General features: G+C 38.9%; 1 protein-coding gene across 1 annotated transcript in view; it reads left to right on the forward strand.

The window, feature by feature from the left end:
* Positions 1-27,840, forward strand: part of PDLIM5 (PDZ and LIM domain 5) — a 211,941-nt gene that overhangs the window by 158,066 nt on the left and 26,035 nt on the right. The window contains exon 11 of the mRNA XM_082653030.1: positions 3,754-3,941. Within this exon, the coding sequence (XP_082509156.1) occupies positions 3,754-3,941 (188 nt within the window). The remainder of the gene's footprint in view (positions 1-3,753; positions 3,942-27,840) is intronic.

Consider the following 27,840-nt stretch of genomic DNA (forward strand, 5'->3'; position numbering starts at 1 on the left):
AATTGAAGTGTAGCTTTATGCCATGCAGCTGATATCTGCCATGCATTGAAGCAAGGGGTGTCTTTACTTCTAGGAGATTGAGTGATTAAATAAAATATGTTAATTGCTTAGCGTAGTGCACAATGCATGATGGGTATTATTGTGCTACTACTCCTATTGCTAAGTATGGATAAGGTTTGGACAGGTGCAGAGGGAGAGTGGAGGAGCACCTTCCATGTAGAGCCTGGCAAAGATGTAGAGCTGTGGACAGAAAGGAGCTATGGCAAGAATATAGTTTGTGTAGCAGAGTGGTAGGAGATATGACTGAACAGATAGATTGTAGCTCTATCTTAGGAGGCTTCAAATGTCAGGCCGACGTGTAACTTAGTCCTCTACTCTCTAAATGGTTGGATCTGGTCTACAGCACCTCCATCTTTTGTGAAGTGCCTTCTGGAAACAAACCTCTCATGGAAAGTGTTTCCTTTGGATGATTTTTCATATTAGGAAATACTTCCTTTTATTGAACCTAGTCTATCTCACCATAGATTTGACTCAACATTCAGCAAACAGAGAGAGCATAGCCATATAGAGTGAATCCACATGTCAGATATTTGAGCATTAGTCTTATGCTTCTTCTGAGTTTCTTTCATACCATGGGCCAGTTAACCAGTTCCCTCAACCTGACTTCACTAGGCTTGGCATTGATTTCCTGTCGTCCTGGTCACTTTCTTCTAAGTGAGTTGGCAACTCTCCTGTAATTAAATTTTAACGATTTCAGGTTATTACACATTAAATGATGATTTGGGTTTTATTATTATTTTCAGATTCTGTGTTTCATCTGTAAATTCCAGTATTGCTTGGTCATGAATTCTCTTTTCAGAATTGTGGCTATATGGATTATTAGTTGTTTTTATTTTTCAAATCCTCATGAGTAATTAACCCTAGAATTAAAATTGTCTATACTTCTCTGTTACTTTCAAAAATAATTTGTTTGTAATGTGTAAAAATATTGAAAATAAGTCTTTATTATTTGAATACATTAATTATCTTTTTCATATGTTAAGCTCATATTCTGTGTCCTAGAGTATGGTTAAGTACTTTGTACATAAATATCTTAATTAAGTCCCCGGAATTCTTATGAGCAAAGCATTATCCCCATTAAAAGTTTAGGTAACTGAGGCTTAGAGAAGTAAAATAACCTGTCCCTCACAAATCTTTTATAAGGACTGACCTATAACATTTAAACCCTGTTTCTATTAATATTATTTAGTGTGTCATCTTTACTGAGAATTGTGTTCAGCACTACCAATAAGTAAACCATCTTTCACTTTTTATTTATGATAAAAATTATTAAAGTGCTTATTTTTTTCATAGTATAGTATGTTTTAACATCAAGCAGATGTGAGTTTTTCATTAAACTGATTAGAAATGTTGGGAGAAGGTGATGGCTCTACTGCACTTGAATTTGAGGGGACAGTAATAGGGAACAGTATTTCAAGAAAGTTAAAATAGCTCTAATATAATTTTTCAAAACTATTTAGTGTCAGAGGTGCCCAGAACCCACCCCAAGGTGTGATGACTCACTAGAGGACTTGACAGAACTCAGTCCATCGTAGTGCTCCTGACAGAGAGTTACTACACTGAAAGAGAACAAAGCAGAATCAGCAAGGAGAAAGGTGCATAGGACCAAGTCCAGAAGAAAGGAGGCTCAGGTGTCCAAAAGTCCTGTCCCAGTGAGGTCATACAGGATGTGTGGATTCCTAGAGCAGTGAGTTATGAGAAGACGTGCAAAGTGTTCTCTACCAGAGAGGCTCTTCAGAAACTAAGTACCTAAGACATATTTAATTGGGGCTTGTCATGTAGGCACGCTGTGCCTTGTTCATACCCAAACTCCAGACTCTCCAAAGGAAAGCAGGGGTTTATCATAAACCACATTGTTGGTATAGTTTAGGCACAATGAGCCACTGTTTATGTGTATATATATATATATATATATATATTTTTTTTTTTTTTTTTTTGCGGTACGCGGGCCTCTCACTGTTGTGGCCTCTCCTGTTGCGGAGCACAGGCTCCGGACGTGCAGCCTCAGCGGCCATGGCTCACGGGCCCAGCCACTCCGCGGCATGTGGGATCTTCCTGGACCGGGGCACGAACCGGCGTCCCCTGCATCGGCAGGCGGACTGTCAACCACTGCGCCACCAGGGAAGCCCGCCACTGTTTATCTTTCGGAGAAACTTTTATATGACCATAGGGAACTGTTTACCAGCCAAGTTGCCAAAAGCCAGTCAAAGGGCAGCCTTGCAGCGGGGCTTCCTAAGCATAGGCAGCCTCAGGCCTGCTCTGTTAGGTGTTACCCAGGGTTCAAGAGGCATTGCGAAAATTAGGTAATCTTGGTCATTTGGTAGTATAGTGGGCACGATTGCATTTGAAATTGCATTGAAATTTCAACCTAACAGTATAATTAAGGCTATTTATTTTACTAAAGTCATTTATATAATATCCTATCTTTATTGATCTATTCCTCTAGCTGTTGATTTCAGGTATTGAAGGAATTGAGTTTCTGTGCATGGAATTTTTAGCAAGCGGTAGCTAAATTTCTATTGAAAACTTAGTAGGATGTATGTATTATTGTTGTTGTCATTGTTGTTACTATTATTATACTTTACCTGAGAGAAACTTATAGTATTGCATCATTCCAAAGAGCGTATTTTATAATTTGAACTACCTAAAATTTTTTTTTGAAATGATGATATATAAATATAAATAACAAATGACTGGGATAATAAAAGCCATATGATCTTCTAAATCAAACTGGAACCACCTGTTCCACCTGTTAAGCAAATAGCTCTGATTGAAAGAAGGCAGTGGCAGACTTGTTTCTTGTTTTCCTGTAATCCTGAACACAGAACACTGGATGTTGTGTTAGGCGGTGGATGTTGTCTTTTGTTTACCACTGTGTAACACAATGTCTGGAATATAGTAGGTGCTTAAGTATTTATTGCATGAATGAGTGACTGAGTGTGTGAGTGAAAAGAGTGACTGGTAAGATGTCAGGGAAGCTTGGTTCATAAAATACTAGAAGAATGTGGAGAAGAGGAAAACAGCATCTGTGCCATTTCATAGAAATTATCAAGGAGTCTCCAATAATTAATTGTTTTAATGTAGATGACCCTTCTGAAACGTTGAGATAGAGGCAATTAGCTTCTTATTTAAAAGGATTGGCTGTATAAGTTTTTCAGTGCCTCATTTCTCATGGTAGAACTTTTTAAAGAGAATTTCCAAAGCATTGAAAGAACTGCAGTCTGACTCCTTTCCTTCCCTTTTTCTTTTTTTCTGTTTTAAAAAAGGCAGCCCCTCAGTCATGGTATTAGAGTTTTTCTTTTTAAAATATCAGTTAATTAATTAGTTGTGTTTTTTTTAACATCTTTATTGGAGTATAATTGCTTTACAATGGTGTGTTAGTTTCTGCTGTATAACGAAGTGAATGAGCTATACATATACATATATCCCCATATCCCCTCCCTCTTGCGTCTCCCTCCCTCCCACCCTCCCTATCCCACCCTCCCTATCCCACCCCTGTAGGTGGTCACAAAGCACCAAGCTGATCTCCCTGTGCTATGCGGCTGCTTCCCACTAGCTATCTATTTTACGTTTGGTAGTGTATATATGTATTTTTGTTTTCCTTAGAGATTTAATAAATTGAGGAAAGAACAAATCATTGCTAAGTTAGATCGCTAGCGCATCACCAGAAATGTTTCCTTCTTTTCTCTCCAGCAGCGCCCAGGAGCCCTCTCAGCCACTGGCCGCCGCCACAGCTGCAGCTGGGAGCATGCCTGAGGGGCCGGGAAGCCCAGGCTCGGCCAGACCAGGGGTGGCCGGGCTCACCACTGCTGCCGCCTTCAAGCCTCTAGGGTCCACCGGTGGCATCAAGTCACCAAGCTGGCAACGGCCCAACCAAGCAGGTACTACGCCCAAGAAATCTCTTGCTTTTTGCCTTTAAGTATAATTATGAAAATGTGTTCTGGGAAACCCATTCTCAACGATCTAAGATTTACAAAGGACTGGGAAAAGTAGGTACAGCACTAGGTACAGTATAAACATTCTCTGTGTGTGTTGCCACTTGCTATTTATAACTATAGAATTGAGAGCGTGGCCTGGTTTCCTGGATTACCCAGGAGGCATGGGTTCCATTGTAAATTTGGGGTCTTATTAACAAACTATGTTGTTGGAAGGTTAGCCCTGGAAATACATTTTAGTTTTCATCACGTATACAAAATAACAACAGAAGCACTTGCTGCCGTCAAACAATTATTGAAGAAAGTTCTTTTACTTCCTGTCCTTGGGCTCCATCTGGAAACCTGAGTTTTCATTCACTTCTACAGATAAAGAGCTTTAAATAAAGTCACTTAACCTTGACCCTCAGTTTTCTGATCTGCAAAGTGGAAGGAGACTAAATGCTTCTCCCAACCTGAATGAAGGTTACGGTCATCGGACAAAAGTACCTCTCTTAAGAGGAAAATGGGACTATACTTAAATGTTGCTGACGCCACCCTCAGTCTTACCTCTTGACACTCTTTACACTCTCCCTGATAGATCTCTCGTCCAGGTTCCTTTTACTACCCAGCCACTGATAATTTACAGTCCTCTCTCTCCTGATCTCCGTACCCTCAAACTTGTTGACCTCCTTACTGTTTCTGGGTGGCACCTCAAATGCAGTGTGTCTGAAAATATCGTACCTGTCTCTGGAGATGTCACAGTCACCCAGGCGCCAAAGCTAGAATGGAAGCTTGAGAGTCCCGCCTCCACCCCCATGTTCCCACAGTAACTAATACCTAATGATTCCACATCTTAGCATTTCTCAAATCTCTTTTCTCCTCTTTGTGGTCACAGCCATTGGTTTGGTTCAGGCCCTGGTCTTTACAAACAGCTCCTAACTAATTTCCCCATCTCCTTCTCACCCTGTCAGTCTGTCCTCCTTAGTGCAAGTGATCTTCTAAAGCTCTCACTTGCCCGTGTCACTCTCCTGCTTCAGGTGCTGGACTGTTTCCCCCTCCTTCACTAATCATTAAGACCTTTGCCACTATGACCCCTGCTAACTTTTCAAGCTCATTTCCTGCTGCTCCCAATTTATAATCTGTGCTGTGGTTTTAGTAGAGTATCTTCAGTTACTGAGACATGCCATGCTACTCTGCTTTTGAAAGTTCTGGTTCCTTTGCAAAGAAGGAACATTTTTAACCTAATCCCCTATGTATTTCTAGTCTTCCCTCATCAGTTTTGGGATGAGTATTGATTGAATACACAAGGGGCTGCTTGAAAAATATGATAGCTTTAAAAATAGATCATTTATTATTAAAAATTTTTTTTTTTATTTTGCTTATTTTTGGCGGCATTGGGTCTTTGTTGCTGCGCCCAGGCAGCGAGCGGGGCTACTCTTCGTTGCAGTGTGAGGGCTTCTCATTGCAGTGGCTTCTCTTGTTGCAGAGCATGGGCTCTAGGCACGCGGGCTTCAGTAGTTGCAGCACGCGGGCTCAGTAGTTGTGGCTCACGGGCTTAGTTGCTCCGCGGCATGTGGGATCTTCCGGGACCAGGGATCGAACCCGTGTCCCCTGCATTGGCAGGTGGATTCTTAACCACTGTGCCACCGGGGAAGCCCGGTCATTCATTATTTAAGAACTTTTTTTTTTTTTTACAGTTCGCAAGAGTGGAAAAAGTGAACTTGTAATTAATTAGGAATCCATCTTTGTATTTTCTATAACATTTAAATACATTAACACTAACTTCACTTATTGTAAATTATCTTTAAGAAATCATGAATTTTTTATATAGTTAAAAATACTTCGTAGTGTCATTTTGTATATTCTTGAATTTCCATTACTAATTTTGCAAAGAAGCTCAAAGCTTTGTGCTGTGGGAGAAAGAGGAAAGGCTACTGCATACGATCTAGACTATTTTAAAGAAAAGGCTATTTTATTACTTTTGAAAACTTAAAACTATTTAGACTAATATCATTAGCCTCTGAACTTTCTGGACTATTAATTGACTTAGCACCTGTCCTCTTGGAAAAAATGCTGACACCTTAGCCCCACACATTTTTAATTATTTCCATTTACTTAAAGCTTATCTATGTCGATGGAGAGTTGCTGTAATTATTTCGTATGTGATTAGAATACTGGAAGCAACTTTCATAAAAAAAGTTTTTGGTATGGTAATTGGAAGGGAACAGGAGAATGTTTCCTAAAAGAGCAAGGAAAAGGCTAAATTTCAGAGGTAGAAACTGAAGGGAGGCTACAAAGTATATGTACTGTGAAGGACAGAAAGTATATGTAGTGCCTTTGGAAATTCAGAAACTATGGACAGAAGACCACTCTGACTAGAGTAAAAAGAAAAAATTCCAGTTGACGTGGAACTCCTGGAGGATACACTACAGCAAAATTACCACAAGAGGGCGATCGAATCCTTCTTTCTCTCAGTCTAATTTAATAATCAAAGCAGGTAAATAACTATAATCATGATTCACGTGGTTAGCATTTAAAATACTAATCTTTTTACAGAAGGTATAGCTGAATCTATTTTGAGCAAGACTAGAACAGGTTAGAAAATTATACATTATATAACGTAAAGCATTAATTATTGAAAGAAAATGTTTTGCCATTGTGAAGTCTTAGTTGAATTACATCATGATGCTTAGCTCAAATCAGAAAATATTTGCAGAACTCCTGCTGTTTATCTTGCTCTGGGTGCCACAAACTGGCACTTATGTTATTTAAAAGTTACTTATTTTATGCTATTTTGTAAAAATTGTAAAATAAATACAGAATTCCCAGTCACTCAAGTTATTTTATTCTACTCTACCTAACAGTATACCATATTTCAAAAAAAACCCAAAACAAAACAACACCCCAGAATCTACTCTTAGTCTTTGATAAATAGTTTCAAGGGCTTCCTAATGCAAATGGGAAAAGTTCTTTTGATTCAGAAGGTGGTAACTGTCACATGATGGGTTCTTATGTTCTTCACAACTCACCCGTGAAAAGGACAGTTCCGACCAAAGGGTGCAAAAGCTACAAAGGCAAGTCACTGCACTAGTGTGGACTCAGATGAAGTGCTAAGCAGGCGGCAGTGCTTCTCTCACATTGAGAACTTCAGGTGTCTTTCTCTTGATAATTCACAGCTGTGCTCTAGTGTGGGTAAAGTAGGAGGAAAAAAAAGATTTTTTATTCCTCCCACCCTTCTACCATCACCCAAGAGTGCCTATCACTAATGATGTCATTTTTATTTTATTTATTTTTAAGGCATTTCTTTCTTTTTTAAAATTTATTTATTTTTGGCTGTGTTGCGTCTTCGTTGCTGTGTGCGGGCTTTCTCTAGTTGCGGCAAGCGGGGGCTTCTCTTGTTGCGGAGTGTGGGCTCTAGGCGCGCGGGCTTCAGTAGTTGCAGCACGTGGGCTCAGTAGTTGTGGTGCAAGGCTTAGTTGCTCCGCGGCATGTGGGATCTTCCCAGATCCAGGGATCGAACCTGTGTCCCCTGCATTGGCAGGCAGATTCTCAACCACTGTGCCACCAGGGAAGCCCCACTAATAATGTCATTTTAAAGTTAATTCCTACAGTTGAGTGGGCAGGATGGGATTAGAATCACTAAAATGCAGTCTGTGGCCTGCTTAGTTGATTATGAAAGTTTAATGAATCATAGCCAACATTTTCATTAAAAAATGAAATTGAATAGAAAATATCAGAATATTCTACTATATGAAGTATCTTAACATATTAAGGGTAGGTATCATGTTATGAAAATGTGGCTTTAGATTATATATATGTATGTAAGTGTATATCTATACACACGTACTAACATATATTTTGGATCAGCAGGTAAAATGAACAGCAGGTAAAGTGTATTTCTTATTTTTTATAGTTAAGAAAAAGTTTGAAAGTCACTTACTTAAATAAGTATTTTAGTCATACTTTTGTCTATTTGGGATGACTAATTTAGTTTTGAAATGATAACCGAAAAAAAAAAAAGACTGCATTGAAGGGGCTAATTGAAATTTTAAGACCTACTAGAGTATTCTGAACCTGTCGGGGTTTCTATTACCTCCATTGAAATTCTGACTTTAAATCTTAGATCATTTCACTTGTGGTGTAGTATAACCTGTGTATCCAGAAGTCTTTCAAGAAGACAGTAACGTAATGCCAGTTGGTAAATAGGAACTAGGTGAATATGTAACAGCGTTATGGTTTAGACTGGATCCTCTTCTTTTTCTCGGGCATGTGGTTTTAACGTACACCACCACACATGCACAAGCTTGCCGGTGACTGACAAACAGAGAAATATTTTCAGATGCAACGTGTTAAAAAGTTCATAGTCTGCATGAAAGTATCAAGATACAAAAGAAGTGAGAATCCATGCTTGAGTTTTTAAGTAAGCTAGCAGTACTACTGCCTACTTGCCCTGTGTTTTGGTAATACTTCCATAATGCAGATGCAGTAGTCCCTTTAGAAATGTTTACCTGTTTACTTGATCTAGAAAAATACACAAAAGCTGAGATTCTTCTTGATATTTTTCAGAATTGAGGATTTGTAATTTTATACTAATATTTTAATTCACTATATTTGTATGTCTAATAGGTTTTTTAATGCTCAAAACCTTCATATTGTATACAATAAGTAGTTAGATAGATATTCTTAAAAAGTTCATAAATTTAATCATATAAGTTTAAAAATATGTTCCTGTGTTTATGTAGGTGCCCTAGTTTGCTATATAATATTTTTTCTCGATTCTGTTTAGGTTATAGATACCAGTTTAGGTAAATTTAATTCATTTGACACAAGTGTATATATAAAATATTACTATCTTACCAAATACAGTCAGATGTTTTTTAACAAATCCAGTCTTAAAGTTATGAAGGACTATATGTTTGATGCACATCAGTTTTCTAACTTTAATTATATAAACTAAATGAGAATGACCAATTCATTAGAATATAAGCAGTGCTTTGCTAGATCAGGCCTACTGTTGTTTTTTTTTTTTCTCATTTTTATTTTTTTTAACCTTTTATTTATTTTTACTTTTTATTTTCTTTAACATCTTTATTGGAGTATAATTGCTTTACAATGGTGTGTTAGTTTCTGCTTTATAAAAAAGTGAATCAGCTATACATATACATATATCCCCACATCTCTTCCCTCTTGCGTCTCCCTCCCTCCCACCCTCTCTATCCCACCCCTGTAGGTGGTCACAAAGCACTGAGCTGATCTCCCTGTGCTATGCGGCTGCTTCCCACTAGCTATCTATTTTACATTTGGTACTGTATATATGTCCATGCCACTCGCTCACTTTCTCCCAGTGTACCCTTCCCCCTCCCCGAGTCCTCAAGTCCATTCTGTAGTAGGTCTGCGTCTCTATTCCCATCCTGCCCCTAGGTTCTTCATGACCTTTTTTTTTTTACATTCCTTATACATGTGTTAGCATGCAGTATTTGTTTTTCTCTTTCTGACTGACTTCACTCTGTATGACAGACTCTAGGTCCATCCACCTCACTACAAATAGCTCAATTTCATTTCTTTTTATGGCTGAGTAATATTCCATTGTATATATGTGCCACATCTTCTTTATCCATTCATCTGTCCATGGACACTTAGGTTGCTTCCATGTCCTGGCTATTGTAAATAGAGCTGCAATGAACATTGTGGTACATGACTCTTTTTGAAGTATGGTTTTCTCAGGGTATATGCCCAGTAGTGGGAGTACTGGGTCATATGGTAGTTCTATTTTTAGTTTTTTAAGGAACCTCCATACTGTTCTCCATAGTGGCTATATCAATTTACATTCCCACCAACAGTGTATGAGGGTTCCCTTTTCTCCACACCCTCTCCAGCATTTATTGTTTGTACATTTTTTGATGATGGCCATTCTGACTGGTGTGAGGTGATACCTCATTGTAGATTTGATTTGCATTTCTCTAATGATTAGTGATGTTGAGCATCCTTTCATGTGTTTGTTGGCAATCTGTATATCTTCTTTGGAGAAATGTCTATTTAGGTCTTCTGCCCATTTTTGGATTGGGTTGTTTGTTTTTTTGATATTGAGCTGCATGAGTTGCTTGTATGTTTTGGAGATTAATCCTTTGTCAGTTGCTTCATTTGCAAATATTTTCTCCCATTCTGAGAGTTGTCTTTTCGTCTTGTTTATGGTTTCCTTTGCTGTGCAAAAGCTTTTAAGTTTCATTAGGTCCCATTTGTTTATTTTTCTTTTTATTTCCTTTTCTCTAGGAGGTGGGTCAAGAAGGATCTTGCTGTGATTTTGTCATAGAGTGTTCTGCCTATGTTTTCCTCTAAGAGTTTGATAGTGTCTGGCCTTACATTTAGGTCTTTAATCCATTTTCAGTTTATTTTTGTGTATGGTGGTAGGGAGTGTTCTAATGTCATTATTTTACATGTAGCTGTCCAGTTTTCCCAGCACCACTTATTGAAAAGGCTGTCTTTTCTCCATTGTATATTCTTGCCTCCTTTATCAAAGATAAGGTGACCATATGTGCATGGGTTTATCTCTGGGATTTCTATCCTGTTCCATTGATCTGTATTTCTGTTTTTGTGCCAGTATCATACTGTCATGATTACTGTAGCTTTGTAGTATAGTCTGAAGTCAGGGACCCTGATTCCACCAGCTCTGTTTTTTTCCCTCAGGACTGCTTTGGCTATGCAGGATCTTTTGTGTTTCCATAAAAATTGTGAAATTTTTTGTTCTACTTCTGTCAAAAAAGCCAGTGGTAGTATGACAGGGATTGCATTGAATCTGTAGATTGCTTTGGGTAGTATAGTCATTTTCACAATGTTGATTCTTCCAATCCAAGAACATGGTATATCTCTCCATCTGTTTGTATCATCTTTTTTTTTTTTTTTTTGTGGTACGCAGGCCTCTCACTGTTGTGGCCTCTCCTGTTGCGGAGCACAGGCTCCGGATGCGCAGGCTCAGCGGCCATGGCTCACGGGCCTAGCTGCTCCACGGCATTTGGGATCTTCCTGGATCGGTGCACGAACCCATGTCCCCTGCGTCGGCAGGCGGACTCTCAACCACTGCGCCACCAGGGAAGCCTTGTTTGTATCATCCTTAATTTCTTTCATCAGTGTCTTATAATTTTCTGCATACAGGTCTTTTGTCTCCTTAAGTAGGTTTATTCCTAGGTATTTTCTTCTTTTTGTTGCAATGGTAAATGGGAGTGTTTCCTTAATTTCACTTTCAGATTTTTCATAATTAGTGTATAGGAAGGCAAGAGATTTCTGTGCATTAATTTTATATCCTACTTTACCAAATTTATTGTTTAGTTCTAGTAGTTTTCTAGTAGCATCTTTAGGATTCTCTGTGTATAGTATCATGTCATCTACAAACAGTGACAGCTTTACTTCTTCTTTTCTTATTTGGATTCCTTTTATTTCTTTTTCTTCTCTTTGATGTGGCTAAAACTTCCAAAACAATGCTGAATAATAGTGATGAGAGTGGGCAACCTTGTCTTGTTCCTGATCTTAGTGGAAATGCTTTCAGTTTTTCACCACTGAGGACGATGTTGGCTGTGGATTTGTCATATATGGCCTTTATTATGTTGAGGAAAGTTCCTTCTGTGCCTACTTTCTGGAGGGTTTTTATCATAAATGGGTGTTGAATTTTGTCAGGAGCTCTTGCTGCATCTATTGAGTTGATCATACGGCTTTTCTCCTTCAATTTGTTAATGTGGTTTATCACATTGATTGATTTGCGTATATTGAAGAATCCTTGCATTCCTGGGATAAACCCCAGTTGATCATGGTGTATGATACTTTAATGTGCTGTTGGATTCTGTTTGCTAGTATTTTGTTGAGGATTTTTGCATCTGTGTTCATCAATGATATTGGCCTGTAGTTTTCTTTCTTTGTGACATCTTTGTCTGGTTTTGGTATCAGGGTGATGGTGGCCGTGTAGAATGAGTTTGGGAGTGTTCCTTCCTCTGCTATATTTTGGAAGAGTTTGAGAAGGATAGGTGTTAGCTCTTCTCTAAATGTTTGATAGAATTAGCCTGTGAAGCCATCTGGTCCTGGAGTTTTGTTTGTTGGGTAATTTTTTTTTAATTTTTTAAAAAATTTTAATTTATTTATGGCTGTGTTGGGTCTTCGTTTCTGTGAGAGGGCTTTCTCTAGTTGCAGCAAGTGGGGGCCACTCTTCATCGCGGTGCACGGACCTCTCACTATCGCAGCCTCTCGTTGTGGAGCACAGGCTCCAGACGTGCAGGTTCAGTAATTGTGACTCATGGGCCTAGCCGCTCTGCGGCATGTGGGATCTTCCCAGACCGGGGCACGAACCCGTGTCCCCTGCATCGGCGGCGGATTCTCAACCACTGCACCACCAGGGAGGCCCTGTTGGATGATTTTTGATCAGTTTCAATATCAGTGCTTGTGATTGGTCTGTTTATATTTTGTATTTCTTCCTGGATCAGTCTCGGAGGTTGTGCTTTTCTAAAAATTTGTCCATTTCTTCCAGCTTGTCCATTTTATTGGTATATAGTTGCTTGTAGTAATCTCTCATGATCCTTTGTATTTCTGCAGTGTCACTTGTTACTTCTCCTTTTTCATTTCTAATTCTATTGATTTGAGTCTTCCTTTTCTCTTGATGAGTCTGGCTAATGGTTTATCAATTTTGTTTATCTTCTTAAAGAACCAGCTTTTAGTATTATAGGTCTTTGCTATTGTTTCCTTCATTTCTTTTTTATTTTTCTGACCTGATCTTTATGATTTCTTTCCTTCTGCTAACTTTGGGGTTATTTTGTTCTTTCTCTAATTGCTTTAGGTGTAAGGTTAGGTTGTTTATTTGAGATGTTTCTTGTTTCTTAAGGTAGGATTGTATTGCTATAAACTTCCCTCTTAGAACTGCTTTTGCTGCATCCCATAGGTTTTGGGTCATTGTGTTTTCATTGTCATTTGTTTCTAAGTATTTTTTGATTTCCTCAGTGATCTCTTGGTTATTAAGTAGTGTATTGTTTAGCCTCCATGTGTTTGTATTTTTTACAGATTTTTTTCCCTGTAATTGATATCTAGTCTCATAGCGTTGTGGTCAGAAAAGATACTTGATACAATTACAGTTTTCTTAAATTTACCAAGGCTTGATTTGTGACCCAAGATATGATCTATCCTGGAGAATGTTCCATGATCACTTGAGAAGAAAGTGTATTCTGCTGTTTTTGGATGGAATGTCCTATAAATATCAATTAAGTCCATCTTGTTTAATGTGTCATTTAAAGCTTGTGTTTCCATTTATTTTCATTTTGGATGATTTGTCCATTGCTGAAAGTGGGGTGTTAAAGTCCCCTACTATGATTGCATTACTGTCGATTTCCCCTTTTATGGCTGTTAGCGTTTGCCTTATGTATTGAGGTGCTCATATGTTGGGTGTATAAATATTTACAATTGTTATATCTTCTTCTTGGATTGATCCCTTGATAATTATGTGGTGTCCTTCTTTGTCTCTTATAATAGTCTTTGTTTTAAAGTCTATTTTGTCTGATAGAGAATTGCTACTCCAGCTTTCTTTTGATTTCCATTTGAATGGAATATCTTTTTCCTCCCCTCACTTTCAGTCTGTATGTCTCCCTAGGTCTGAAGTGGGTCTCTTGTAGACAGCATATATATGGGTTTTGTTTTTGTATCCATTCAGCCAGTCTGTGTCTTTTGGTTGGAGCATTACATTTAAGGTAATTATGGATATGTATGTTCCTATTACCATTTTCTTAATTGTTTTGGGTTTGTTATTGTAGGTCTTTTCCTTCTCTTGTGTTTCCTACCTAGAGAAGTTCCTTTAGCATTTGTTGTAAAGCTGGTTTGGTGGTTCTGAATTCTCCTAGCTCTTGCTTGTCTGTAAAGGTTTTAATTTCTCCCTCAAATCTGAATGAAATCCTTGCTTGGTTGAGTAGTCTTGGTTGTAGGTTTTTCCCTTTCATCACGTTAAATATGTCCTGCCACTCCCTTCTGGCTTGAAGAGTTTCTGCTGAAAGATCAGTTGTTAACCTTATGGGGATTCCCTTGTATGTTATTTGTTGTTTTTCCCTTGCTGCTTTTAATATTTTTTCTTTGTATTTAATTTTTGATAATTTGATTAATATGTGTCTTGGTGTGTTTCTCCTTGGATTTATCCTGTATGGTACTCTCTGCACTTCCTGGACTTGACTAACTATTTCCTTTTCCATATTAGGGAAGTTTTCAACTATAATCTCTTCAAATATTTTCTCAGTCCCTTTCTTTTTCTCTTCTTCTTCTGGGACCCCTATAATTCTAATGTTGGTGTGTTTAATGTTGTCCCAGAGGTCTCTGAGACTGTCCTCAATTCTTTTCATTCTTTTTTCTTTATTCTACTCTGCAGTCGTTATTTCCACTCTTTTATCTTCTAGGTCACTTATCCGTTCTTCTGCCTCAGTTATTCTGCTATTGATTCCTTCTGGAGTTTTTAAATTTCATTTATTGTGTTGTTTGTCATTGTTCGTTTTCTCTTTAGTTCCTCTAGGTCCTTGTTAAATGTTTCTTGTATTTTCTCCATTCTATTTCCAAGATTTTGGATCATCTTTACTATCATTACTCTGAATTCTTTTTCAGGTAGACTGCCTATTTCTTCTTCATTTCTTTGGTCTGGTGGGTTTTTACCTTGCTCCTTCATCTCTTGTGTGTTTCTCTGTCTTCTCATTTTGCTTAACTTACTGTGTTTGGGGTCTCCTTTTTGCAGGCTTCAGGTTCGTAGTTCCCATTGTTTTTGGTGTCTGCCCCCAGTGACTAAGGTTGGTTCAGTGGGTTGTGTAGGCTTCCTGGTGGAGGGGACTAGTGCCTGTGTTCTGGTGGATGTGGTGGATCTTGTCTTTCTGGTGGGCAGGTCCACGTCTGGTGGTGTGTTTTGGGGTGTCTGTGACCTTATTATGATTTTAAGCATCGTCTCTGCTAATGGGTGGGGTTGTGTTCCTGTCTTGCTAGTTGTTTGGCATAGGGTGTCCAGCACTGTAGCTTGCTGGTCGTTGAGTGGAGCTGGGTCTTGGCATTGAGATGGAGATCTCTGGGTGATTTTTGCCATTTGATATTACGTGGAGCTGGGAGGTCTCTGGTGGACCAATGTCCTGAACTTGGCTCTTCCACCTCAGAGGCACAGCCCTGATGCCCAGCCAGAGCACCAAGATGGCTCAGAATAAAAGGGAGAAAGAAAAAGGAAGGGAGGAAGGAAGGAAGGAAGGAAGGATTGAAGTAATTAAAAAAAAAAAAAGAAAGAACAGAGCAACCAAACCAAAAATCAAATCCACCAATGATAACAAATGCTGAAAACTATACTAAAAAAAAAAACAGGGCTTCCCTGGTGGCACAGTGGTTGAGAGTCTGCCTGCTAATGCAGGGGACACGGGTTCGAGCCCTGGTCTGGGAGGATCCCACGTGCCGCGGAGCAACTAGGCCCCTGAGCCACAACTACTGAGCCTGCGCGTCTGGAGCCTGTGCTCCGCAACAAGAGAGGCCGCGATAGTGAGAGGGCCGCGATAGTGAGAGGCCCGCGCGCCACGATGAAGAGTGGCCCCCACTTGCCACAACTAGAGAAAGCCTTTGCACAGAAACGAAGACCCAACACAGCCAAAAATAAATAAATTAATAAACTCCTACCCCCAACATCTACTTAAAAAAAAAAAAACAAAAACAAGAAACAAACAAAAAAAAAACAGACAGAACTCTAGGACAAATGGTAAAAGCAAAGCTATACAGACAAAATCACACACAGAAGCATACACATACACACTCACAAAAAGAGAAAAAGGGGAAAAAAAATATATATATATCATTGCTCCCAAAGTCCATCTCCTCAATTTGGGATGATTCGTTGTCTATTCAGGTATTCCACAGATGCAGGGTACATCATGTTGATTGTGTAGATTTAATCCACTGCTTCTGAGGCTGCTGGGAGAGATTTCCCATTCTCTTCTTTGTTCGCACAGCTCCCGGGGTTCAGCTTTGGATTTGGACCCGCTGCATGTAGGTCACCTGAGGGCGTCTTGTTCTTCTCTCAGACAGGATGGGGTTAAAGGAGCAGGTGATTCGGGGGCTCTGGCTCACTCAGGCTGGGGGGAGGGAGGGGTACGGATGCTGGGCGAGCTTGCAGCAGCAGAGGCCGGTGTGATGTTGCACCAGCCGGAGGTGCGCCATGCGTTCTCCCGGGGAAGTTGTCCCTGGATCACGGGACCCTGGCAGTGGCGGGCTGCACGGGCTCCCCTGAAGGCGGGTGTGGATAGTGACCTGTGCTCGCACCCAGGCTTCTTGGTGGCGGCAGCAGCAGCCTTAGCGTCTCCCGCCCGTCTCTGGGGTCCGCGCTTTTAGCCGCGGCTCGCGCCCGTCTCTGGAGCTCCTTTAAGCAGCGCTCTTAATCCCCTCTCCTCGCGCACCAGGAAACAAAGAGGTAAGAAAAAGTCTCTTGCCTCTTCGGCAGGTCCAGACTTTTCCCCGGACTCCCTCTCGGCTAGCTGTGGCGCACTAAGCCCTTCTGGCTGTGTTCACGCTGCCAACCCCAGTCCTCTCCCTGCGGTCCCACCAAAGCCCGAGCCTCAGCTCCCAGCCCCCACCCGCCCCAGCGTGTGAGCAGACAAGCCTCTCGGGCTGGTGAGTGCCGGTCGGTGCCGATCCTCTGTGCGGGAATCTCTCCGCTTTGTCCTCCGCACCCCTGTTGCTGCGCTCTCTTCCGCGGCTCCGAAGCTTTCCCCCCTCCACCACCCGCAGTCTCCGCCCGCGAAGGGCCTTCGTAGTGTGTGGAAACCTTTCCTCCTTCACAGCTCCCTCCCACTGGTGCAGGTCCTGTCCCTATCCTTTTGTCTCTGTTTTTTCTTTTGCCCTACCCAATTACGTGGGGGGTTTCTTGCCTTTTGGGAGGTCTGAGGTCTTCTGCCAGCATTCAGTAGGTGTTCTGTAGGAGTTGTTCCACGTGTAGATGTATTTCTGATGTATCTGTGGGGAGGAAGGTGATCTCTGCGTCTTACCATTCTGCCATCTTGAAGCTCCTCCAGGCCCATTGTTCATCACAGTTTGTTGATTCGAGGGGCCTAAAGAATAGGTACCCCTGCCCTCTGGGGTAGGAATTTCAGAAAGCCAGGAATGTTCCCCAGATGGAGGATTCTGAGCCTTCGATTTCTTGATCTATTAAAATAAGTGTCCAGAAAGTCCACTAGAGCATTGTTGGGAAGCTCAAATGATATAAATATATTGAAGTGCTTTGTCCATAGAGGGTACTCAAGAAAGGTTAAGCTTCTAGCCCTTTATTCCTTTTAATGATAGTATTAATAACTTACACTGTTACCATCCAATAAAACAGTTCTCCTCATGTGACTTCCCTGCCTGAAAATGTTTTGGGCGCTCTGCCGCCCACATATTAAATGTTTGGCTTCTTAACAGGGCTTACCGTCCCCTCACATCCTCGTGCCAGCCTCTCCTCCAGCCACACGTTGTCATGTCGTTCCTCATGGTTCCTCCAGCCCAGCCACACTCAGGCTCATGAGTTCATACCATTCCTCAGGCACACACCTCTGAGCTTTGTACAAGAGGCTCCTTTTATTTGAAATGCTTTCCCACCCTTCCACCCCTGAAATTTTCTCTTCCCTCTTTAAGCCCAGATGTCACGTCCTTTGTGAACCTTGCTTGAGCCTTCATAGTTGCCTTCCTCTGTGTTCCTACAGAAATTTGATGGTTGCTTTGTTATAACGTTCATCATGTTCATTTTGGTCGTTTACATATGTGTATTTTACCACTGTTTTTAGATCCCCGTAAGGACAGGGACCAAGTCTTACTAATCTTTATGGCGCTTACCCGATAGCTGGCACATTTATAGGCCCTCAGTAAATGTCAGTGAGTGAGTGAGTGAGTGGCTGGATAGGTTAGTTTGTCTTATTTTGGACATCTTCACATGATTTGAGGAATTCCCCAGGCTTTGTTCTTTCCTCCTATCAGACCTGAAATTCCCGCAACAGTCCTTGAACAAAGGTGGACGTGCTGTCTGCCAATGGCTGCCGTTAAGAACTATACACATTGGTAAAGGAGAAGGGGACTCCACTGTCCTTGAAGCATTAAACTCCCAGAAACCTTAAAAGTTGTGAACATTAGCAATACTGTAACTAGTACTCTTATTTTTATTTTCCGGTAATTAAAAAAAATTAGTAATAGGTCCGAAGCTGTATCACAGGAATTTTTTTCTCAGAAAATTTGGAAACTTAATGGCATATAAGGAACCAAGCAGTGGAATGCAGAGGAAATATTAGGGATATTCACCCACCTTGTCACTATGGACAAATTAACTTGGATGCAAAACGCCAGTAACAGAAATCAATTAAAAAAAAAAAAACCTCAAGGTAAATACAAAGAGTTAAATCCGATAACAAGGTCCAGAGGCGTGGAGGTCTGGATCAATGGAAGGGGGAGAAAGAGGCCAGTAATGTTGCAGTGATACAGTCTCGAGGTGTAGTAAGTATTTGTTTATAGTGGAGTCGTATTTTATGCAAGAACACAGTGTTCATGTTTGTGCCTGAAGTAAAATTGTATGAAGTCCGTGTTCCTTGAATATTTTTAGGAAGAGGCCAAGATGGAGAGAGAACAACACATGCAAAAGCTGTCAGAGAACTTGCCTTCTTGGTGGAAGGGCAAGTAGTTCAATATATCCAGGATGGATATATTCCAGTGGCTGGAAAGAAAGCTGGATGGGTTAGTGGGGCTGGTCAGAAGGGGCTTTGAAAGTAACAGAGTGTGGATTGATGCCGAAAGATTCCTAAGTTGGAAAGTGACACAGTCAGATTTGCATGATTAAGAGATCATGATAGTGTTAATGTGTTTAAAAGATTATGATGACTTCACTGTAGAGATTAAGACTGGAGTCCTGCAGAATATTGAGAGGTTGTTGAGGTTATCCAGTATAGGGGTAATAATAATGAACGTTACCCGGTGCGAACCGAGAGAATTCCAAGAGAATGCAAAGTACTTACACTTAAATCTGCCGGGGAGGCAAGTTCTAACCATTGCTTCCCTAGGGAACTTTATCCCTTATGGAGTATTCACGTATCCTCTGTTAAAACCTGGTAGAGGATTGTACTTGGCTTGAAGAAACTATACTTTGTTCTAAGTCAGACTATGGCACAAAAATTTGGTTGAATACAGCTTTGTTTATGTAATGTGTGTAGTTACAAAATATAAATCTGAGTAGATTGCATTTTGTATTGTACTTGAGAAATAACTTAAAGTTTACTTTTATAACATAGCCTGTTTTTGCAGCATTTCCTCAGGTGAGTGCATTGATTTCCCCTAAGTCAGCATTTTGTAAATGTTGACTCTTTCAGTTCTTTATAGTGGCAGATATGAGACTGGTAGCTTTGGCATGATCCTCACCGAATTGCTTACCTTTTCAGGAAGCACATGTATTATACTACACGTTGTCATGGAAATAAACATTATGAGATGGAAAAGAGGTTTCTTCCAAGACAAAAGAAGAAAAATTCTGTAAAATCTCACTGATCAAAAATTAAATACTCATGTTGTTATTTGTATGTAGTTCTGAAAGCTTTAAGTCCGTAAATAGGCTTTCAGGGTTTTTTTCCATTAATTACAGGCTTTTTCCTTCTTTCCCACTTTCAAAATATGTTGATTTTGAGAGCATTTGTAATAATACTTCAATGTGTTAACATTATGATAAGTTTTTAATAAATAACTTGTAATTTCTTACTCAGAAAATCATGGAGCTATATAGTCTTGGCTAATACTTTAATCACCATTTTCTATAGAAAGCAGTGTGACCTTATTTCATAGGGCCATTGAAAATGAAAAGCTTTGTTATGTTTTCTTTCACAGTAGTTAGTGTTGTCTAGCTGTGCTGAAATTTTTCCTTTTTCTGTTTTCATTAGCAGTTCTTATAGCATTTTAGGACAGTGCCGGGGATACCTGTAATATGTATATAGGCTTTTTATTAGTGAATTGCTTTTTTCTTTATGGAGCAATTTTAATATACATAGTGAAGACAATGGCTCATAATTGACAGTGAGACTTGTAAAAATTGGTGATTCTTTTTTAAAATATGAATTGTGTTTTGAAGAAGCACAATGCAAGTAAGCTATAAATAGAAAAGTTGGGATCATTGGAAGATCTTTTAGTAACACAGTAAGTTTATTTTGGTCAAATGAAAAAGGGAGTAAGGCACAAACTTGCTTTCAAAATGAATATTTAGTTAATTTTAGTTTCTGTTGCATCCTGTCTTTGTGGAGTACTCATCATTTGGCCATTTGGAACTCAAGACTGTAGTTGGTAGACTCGAAGGGAACAGATACCCTCTTTTAACAGTAAAATGGTGGGTATCATTTATTAGTAGTAAAAAAAATTATGTTTTTGTAATACTTTCAGTTTTTAAAAGTATCTTTTTATTCAGAGTGTACAGTAAGAGAATGTCATTAAAATTTTAAATGGGCATCATTTTCCCAGTGAGGTGGCAGAGTCTGAGAAATGTCAAAAGAATTGTTCAGAGTCCTATCGTGATTTGAACCCCTGTTATTTTGACTAAATAGTGCAGTTTTCTGTATGATAGGATAAAATCAGTGAATATACTTAGGGAGAACTAACTCTCTTTGGGATAGTATAGAAAAGATTGTATAGGGCAGATAAACTAGGTAACTAGCAATTATTAAGATCTGTTTCAAGTAACATTTTCATTGCATCTCAATTACATTTTAAAAATTTAGCTAAGATTCTAGTTAATATGACCCTTTATCATACCCTGCCTCTGGTGTATGCTACATTTTAGCAACAAGCAAAAGCTTCTTTATTCACTATGGACAGAGCTTTGGGGAGATCTGATGTATTCTTTGTTTTTTTCAAGGAAGACTCGAATGTATTTGTGAGATCTGATTAGATCAAAGACTGAGTGATGTGCATCTCAGTTATAAGTGGATATAAATTCTATATTTTATTTGAAGCCTAAAGAAGATAGGGGTGAGAAAGGAAATTACTGTTTCTACAACCATCCCAAATTTCATTGTAGGCTTTAGTCTGCAGTAATAAATCAAGATAACTAGATTTGCTTAGCTAAGATGGATAGATTTATTGGTTCCATTTTTAAATTTTGATATGAATAAGTAAACTGCTACCAGTTGCGTATGTTTCATCTCTTCTAATAATGTTTTATTGCCATCTGCTCCCCTGCATTTTGACATCATTAAACTAAACAGTCCACTTGCCGTAAAGGCCTGACTGGAGCTGTCCATTGTCAAAACCATGGTGTGAAGCATATAAATATGTTCTGTCTCTTTATGTAACAAATATATTTTTGTTTAGAATTATGGCCCTGACATAGGAAAAAATAAAAGTAGCAGCCATTAACTGCCCTCTTTTTTTTTTTTTTTTAAATGTCCTCTTATTGGAATTTTTTCCCATGTTGGAACCTTCCCAGCTCTGATGCAAGTGCTCTGTGTTGAAAGCTCTTCTTTTCTCCCCATTTTCGTCTCATCCTGAGATTAAAATATTAAATCTTTTGTAAGGGAAGATACCTGGATTTATTCACATATGCTTTTCATAAAGAATTATTACTTCCTTAAGTCAGAAGAGAGACAGACAAATGCCATATGATATCACTTATATGTGGAATCTAAAATATGACACAAATGAACATATCTATGGAACAGAAATAGTCTCACAGACATAGAGAACAGACTTGTGGTTGCCAAGGGGGAGGGGGCGTGCGGGGAGGAAAGGATTGGGAGTTTGGGATTAGCAGATGCAAACTATTACATATAGGTTGGATAAACAGCAAGGTCCTACTGTATAGCACAGGGAACTATGTTCAATACCCTGTGATAAACCATAATGGAAAAGAATATGAAAAAGAATATATATGCGTAACTGAGTCACTTTGCTATACAGCAGAAATTAACACAACATTGTAAATCAGCTCTACTTTGATAAAATTTTTAAAGAAAGAATTATTACTTCTTATTATTACATACCTGTCTTTGTAAATAAAGTTTTATTAGAGCACAGACATGCTCATTCATTTACGTGTTGTCTGTGGCTCCTTTGGTGCTCCAGTGGCACAGTTGAGTAGTTGCAACATAAACCATATGGCCCACAAAGCCTAATATATTTACTCTCTAGCCATTTACAGAAAAAAAATTACCAACCCTAGGTTTAGACCACAGGAATAAGTAAAAGTATGCTTGCTAATTCTGCATAGTAGATGCACACTTTATTGGGGGTCATGAGCAGTCTTGACAGGCACTAATCCTAAAGCACTCTGTTCACTTTGATTGTGAACATCACCCATAAGAAGATAAATTCTTTGGGGGCAGGTATCTTATTCTTGGGTGTATCTTTCCTACCAGAAGAGTTCCTAGACCTAAAACGTTGAATGTGCTCACTAGGTAGCTCTTGAATGAGTGGATACTTTATTTCTTTTAACCATGTTAAGATCTTATGTCAGAGTATAAAATAATTGACATTTATGAAGCATTTCTTACACACTCAAGGAACTATAAGTAAACACTTATAGTACCTTATTTAACCCTCTCACACTTTGAGGTAGTTATTATTTTTGCTGTTTTACAGATGAGGAAACTAAGTCCCCAAATGATGGAACTTCGAAGTTCACACTAGAAATTAGAAGAACGAGGAGCCCAAGTGTCTCTTAACGTCAGTCATTATGCTAGAGATACTGCTCCCTCCAGCATAAAATAGCTGAGCAATGTTCTCTGCTTTTAAAAGATATGAAATTCAAGCATAACTTTAGATAATGATAATATAATTTTGTTTATTTTAGAGATCTAATGACTTTAATGGAGAAAGATACCTTAGAGAATTAATAGTAGTAATGGAAATGTAAGGAGTATCCCAGGTTTTACATTTTCCAGTAACTTGTATTCATCATTAGAGACATGTTTGGTATTGTTTGACATGGGGAGCTCTTCTTAAATTTTCTTTCCCTTTCTGCTTGTTTTGCCTACCTTAAAAGAATCCTTATTTATATGAGCACTCAAGTCTGAGGTCACTTTCTCCTTTACTTCTAAGACTAGGTTGCTTTCTCACTTAAATAAATAGGTGAAAATTGGTGGGAAAATGGTAAAAAGGCAAGCCCATTTGGATTTCATGTTACTTTGGCAATAAAATGTGTGAGAACTCTAGATATAATGTGAGTATAAATAATTTTAATATATGTCCTTATGGTTTTCTCATTCAAATATGAGTAAAATTCTACAAATTTAGTATTTTAAATAAATTCTTAGCTTGCACAGTCTGTATGAGTTTACCAGTGATCCTCTCTAGTACGCCGGAGGTCATGAATCACGTCTCAGATTTGTGGGTTTCTTAACTATTTTATCTGACTTTGTTTCGTTGTCTTTATTTCCCCCCTCCCCTCCCTCTCTCTCCCTCCCCCATGCCTCTCTCTCAGCATGAAGCACATTGAGTGCCCATGATTAGAGCATGGCCTTGTCTTCCCATTATAAAAGTCGAAATTGTAACAGTGGTACTGAGATGATTTAGAAAACTCTGTAAGTGATAAATAATTTGTTGGTTTTTAATAGAATGTTGGCAAAAACAGATATTTTTTTAAGATCTGTTATCTTTATTTACAAGGTACGGACTGGGTTTCTTTTAGTTGTAACTCTGACCAAATGGAAGTTTTCTATGTAAGTAGTTAGTTAAGTTAGTTAGTAGGGTGATAAAGGCAAGTTTCTGTATCCCGAATTTTAATGATGTGTGAAGCAAAAAATTGAAAAAGCAGAGAAAACCTAATCCAAGTCCCCACACTCACTTTAATTAAGACACCCGAGATCCAGTTTAATCTGCGTTCTTAAGAGTTGAAAGGCTGGTTGCTAATGGAAGAAACAAACCTCCTGAAGTTGCGGAAATATTCGATACTTTGAGGCTTGGGTGCACCTGTTCCAATTCTTTATGGTGTACATACCAGCATTCTCCACTGCTTAGGGAAATGATAATAGTTTAATCTGTCCAATTTTGCTTTTAATCATTGAATTAAAAATTTTTTTGATTCCACTTAACAAAAGTTGTACAAACCTCTCTAGAATGTATTTTCCTCTGATCCTAGATCTTGGCTCAACATTAAACCTTTTCTGTTTCTACTGGATATGATTTCATGCCTGGATTATGAAGAGTAGACTGTTGTTTATGCTTTCAACATAAGGGGCTTGACAGACAAAACGCACAGATTCTACGCTTCTCATGGCCACCATCTATTTGAGGCGGCTGGGGACAGGACAGAGAAGAACGCGCTTGCTGCCCGTGATAATATGCAAGTGTGTTGCCATCACCGCTACCCAGTTTAGTATGTGTAAAATTTCGACCATACCTTCGTGAACATATTCTCTGAGATGTTGAATTATAATGTTGTATCTCCCCAAGAGTGCCAGAGTGTCACTGTGATGTAGCCCAGTTATTTATATGAGGACACCATTAGCCTCAGTGTTTATAACAGGAATATGCCTTTTGGTAGAGCCAGTTGTTTTTCACACCATAAAACCTCACGTATGACTTCTCGGTCCAGGCTGTAAACATCTGTCCTTTTTCTTTTGAGGGAGAATGTTAAGATTCTTAATTTCAGCCTTATTTCTGACTTAATGAGAATGAAATATTACAGCGTTCTTAAAACATATTTGATGGTTATCCATAGATTTACTGCTATAACTTTCTCTGTTGCTTTCTCTTAATTCAAATATAGTAGTTGAAATATTTACATCCATATAGTTTGTACAACAAAAATGGATTCAACATTTAATGCCACAGGCCTCTTTGTCTTTAGCAAAAGCATTAGATCTATAATTATATTTCCCTTTCTGAAGCAGTTTATATAAATTCTCTGAAATGTTTCTCAAAACATAAAGAATTAGCTTTATAGCCATATGTTATATTTTAAGAACTTTGAAGCCATTAATTATAAAGGCTGAAAAGGATGGACAGCCAGGTCGAGGAAGAGAAAGTTAGATCTCTGTAATAAACTTATCTTTTTTTTTTTTTTTGCGGTATGCAGGCCTCTCACTGTTGTGGCCTCTCCCATTGCGGAGCACAGGCTCCGGATGCGCAGGCTCAGTGGCCATGGCTCACGGGCCCAGCCGCTCCGTAGCATGTGGGATCAGAATCAGTCCCCGGCATCGGCAGGCAGACTCTCAACCACTGCGCCACCAGGGAAGCCCATAAACTTATCTTTTACAGGTACATGAAGGACTTAAAAGTGATAATCTAAGATGTTAGGCATACCAGGGCAAATAAAAAAATAATGCTTTCATATATTATTCCTAAATTTACCATAGCAGCCTTATTAAGAAAATTAAAATAGCAGAAGATAATCATCATTATCATTATCCCCTCCTTCTAAACTGGTCTAGAAGTTAGTACTTCCACGTTTAGATCACAGTCAAGAAGATCTGCCTTCATATTTTCTTGGGTCAAGGTAGTGCCTGGCAAAGAGCTTGGCACACAGTAAGCACATAATAAATATTTGGTGAACGAGTGCTTAGGGACATAGACTTTGGAGTCAGATAGAATTGGTTTTGGATCCCATGTTCTCTACTCTGCTTCTTTGGCTTCCATGATGCACTCTCCTGGTTTTTCTCCTACCTCTTTCTCTGTTCCCAAAGTATTTCTGTCATTTGTCTTGTGCCTTAGGAGCTTTTCTATTTCATGCCACTCTTTCCCTGAACAATTTCATTTATTCCCACAGCCTCAGTTGTCATCAATGTGCTGATAACTCTTGAATCATTCTTCTAGCTCAGATCTTTTTCCTGAGTTCATATATTCAGTAGACTGTCTATACTTAGATGAACCAAGAGCACCTCCAACTCAAAAAAAAAAAAAAGGCTTGAGCTCTATGAGGGAAAGGACGAAACATGTACACCTACTCTACTGGGTACCTGCGTATAACATAGTACCTGCCACACCGTAGGCTGCAGGTATACACTTGACTGAATGGATATCTGTAATTAAACTGATTATCTTTCCATCATCCTAGCACTAACTCCACTATAACATAATTGACTAATTACTGGTCTGTAACCTTCTTTAAACTCCATGAGGGCAGAAATCCTATCTGTCTTATTTGCAGCAGTTAAGCCTAGCGCATTATTTGGTGTATAGTAGTTATTCAAAAAATACTTGCTTCTTTTTATTGCTGTACATGTCTTCGGGCAAATCACTTATCCTTTCTGAGCTTTGTATTCCTGACCCATCAAATAGTAATAATATTACCTTATATTGTTGTTGTAAAGATGAAACAATTCAGTTTAATATGTATACAATTTTTCTTTAACTTTTTACTATAAAAAAAGTTCAAATACACACAAAAACATGTAACTAGAGACTTAGTTTCTTCTACATGTATATTGCAAGGAGTGGGGAGATGGAAAGGATTACAGACTAAAAGATTTAGGAGACATACACCAACTGTAGTATATGGACCTTCCTTATTTGGATCCTGATTAATATTGTGTTGGGGTGTGTGTGGTAAGCCGAATAATGTCCCGCCAAAGATGTCCATGTCCTAATATCCAGAGCCTGTGAATATGTTATATTGCATGTCGAAGGGGAATTAGGGATGCAGATGGAATTACGATTGTTTATCACCTGACCTTAAAATAGGGATATTATCCTGGTGGGCCCACTGTAATCACGAGGGCCTTTAAAACTGGAAGAGGGAAGCAAAGAGAGGGTTAGAGTGCTGTAGCGTGAGAAGGACTCAACCTGCTGGCTTTGAGATGGTGGATGAACCATGGAATTTGGGCAGCTCTAGAAGCTGGAAAAAAGCAAGGAAATGGATTTTCCCTAGAGCTTTCAGGAAGAAACTCGGCCCTGCCAACGCCTTGACTTTGGCCCGGTAATATCAGTATAGGAGAACTGTAAAATAATACACTTGTGCTGTTTTTAAGTCGATGCGGTTTTAGTAATTTGTTACAGCAGCGAGAGAAAACTAATACAGAGGTTAATCAGAAGTAAATTGGAAAATTGGTTATTTGATGATGATAAGGAGATTTTTGTTTTATTTTAGGTGTGATAATGGTATTATGGGTAGATTTTTTAAAAAGAGTACTCTTAGAAATGATGTTGAAATATTATGGATTAAATGATAAATCTTGAATTTGCTTCAGGACAGTTCAGAGACGGCAGGGGAGTGAGCGAATATAGTCGAAACATGATTGGTTATCAGGTGATACGTTGTAAAGCTTGATTTTTTTCCTCTTTATTAAATTTTATGGGTTTTTAAAATAATGAATTGTTTCCGTAGCATCCTCTAAAGATGATCAATGTGGTTTTTTTAAATTCCAGGATCATTGTAAGTTCATGTTAACTTATTTGAAGTATTTCAATCCTTTGTAGTTATTATTATTATTATTAATGTTCAGGCTGTCTCATCTGCTTCTTTAAGTCCATTTGATACAACTCTAGTTCTTTGATAGCGTTCTTGCTTTCTACTTCGACAAGATATTCTGGACTTTCCATGTTCATTGTTTGTCCCAATCCTAGAATCAGCAGTTTCTCTAAGGAGTCTGGTTCCTTTCAGTGGGAAGACAATAATTTTGGTGCCAGAGTCATTCATTCTCTAAACAGAGATTTGTTAAGCAACGTGCTGGGGACTGTTCTAGGTGCCAGAGATACAGCAATGAACGAAACAGACAGTGTCCCTGGCCTCAAGGTGTGGAGAGAGAGATAAAAAGCAATAAGAAGAATATAAAATACGTTAGATGGGGATGATAAACCAGTTAAGGAGTATAGAGAATGCTGGTTTGGAGAGAGAGGGTTGCTGTTTTATGTAGGGTGATGAGAGAAAGCCACATGGGTAAAAGGGCCTCTGAGCAGAGAACAGGAAGGA

This window comes from Grampus griseus (genome assembly GCF_964374135.1).
Source record: "Grampus griseus genome assembly, chromosome: 4".
In the NCBI taxonomy this organism is placed as follows: domain Eukaryota; kingdom Metazoa; phylum Chordata; class Mammalia; order Artiodactyla; family Delphinidae; genus Grampus; species Grampus griseus.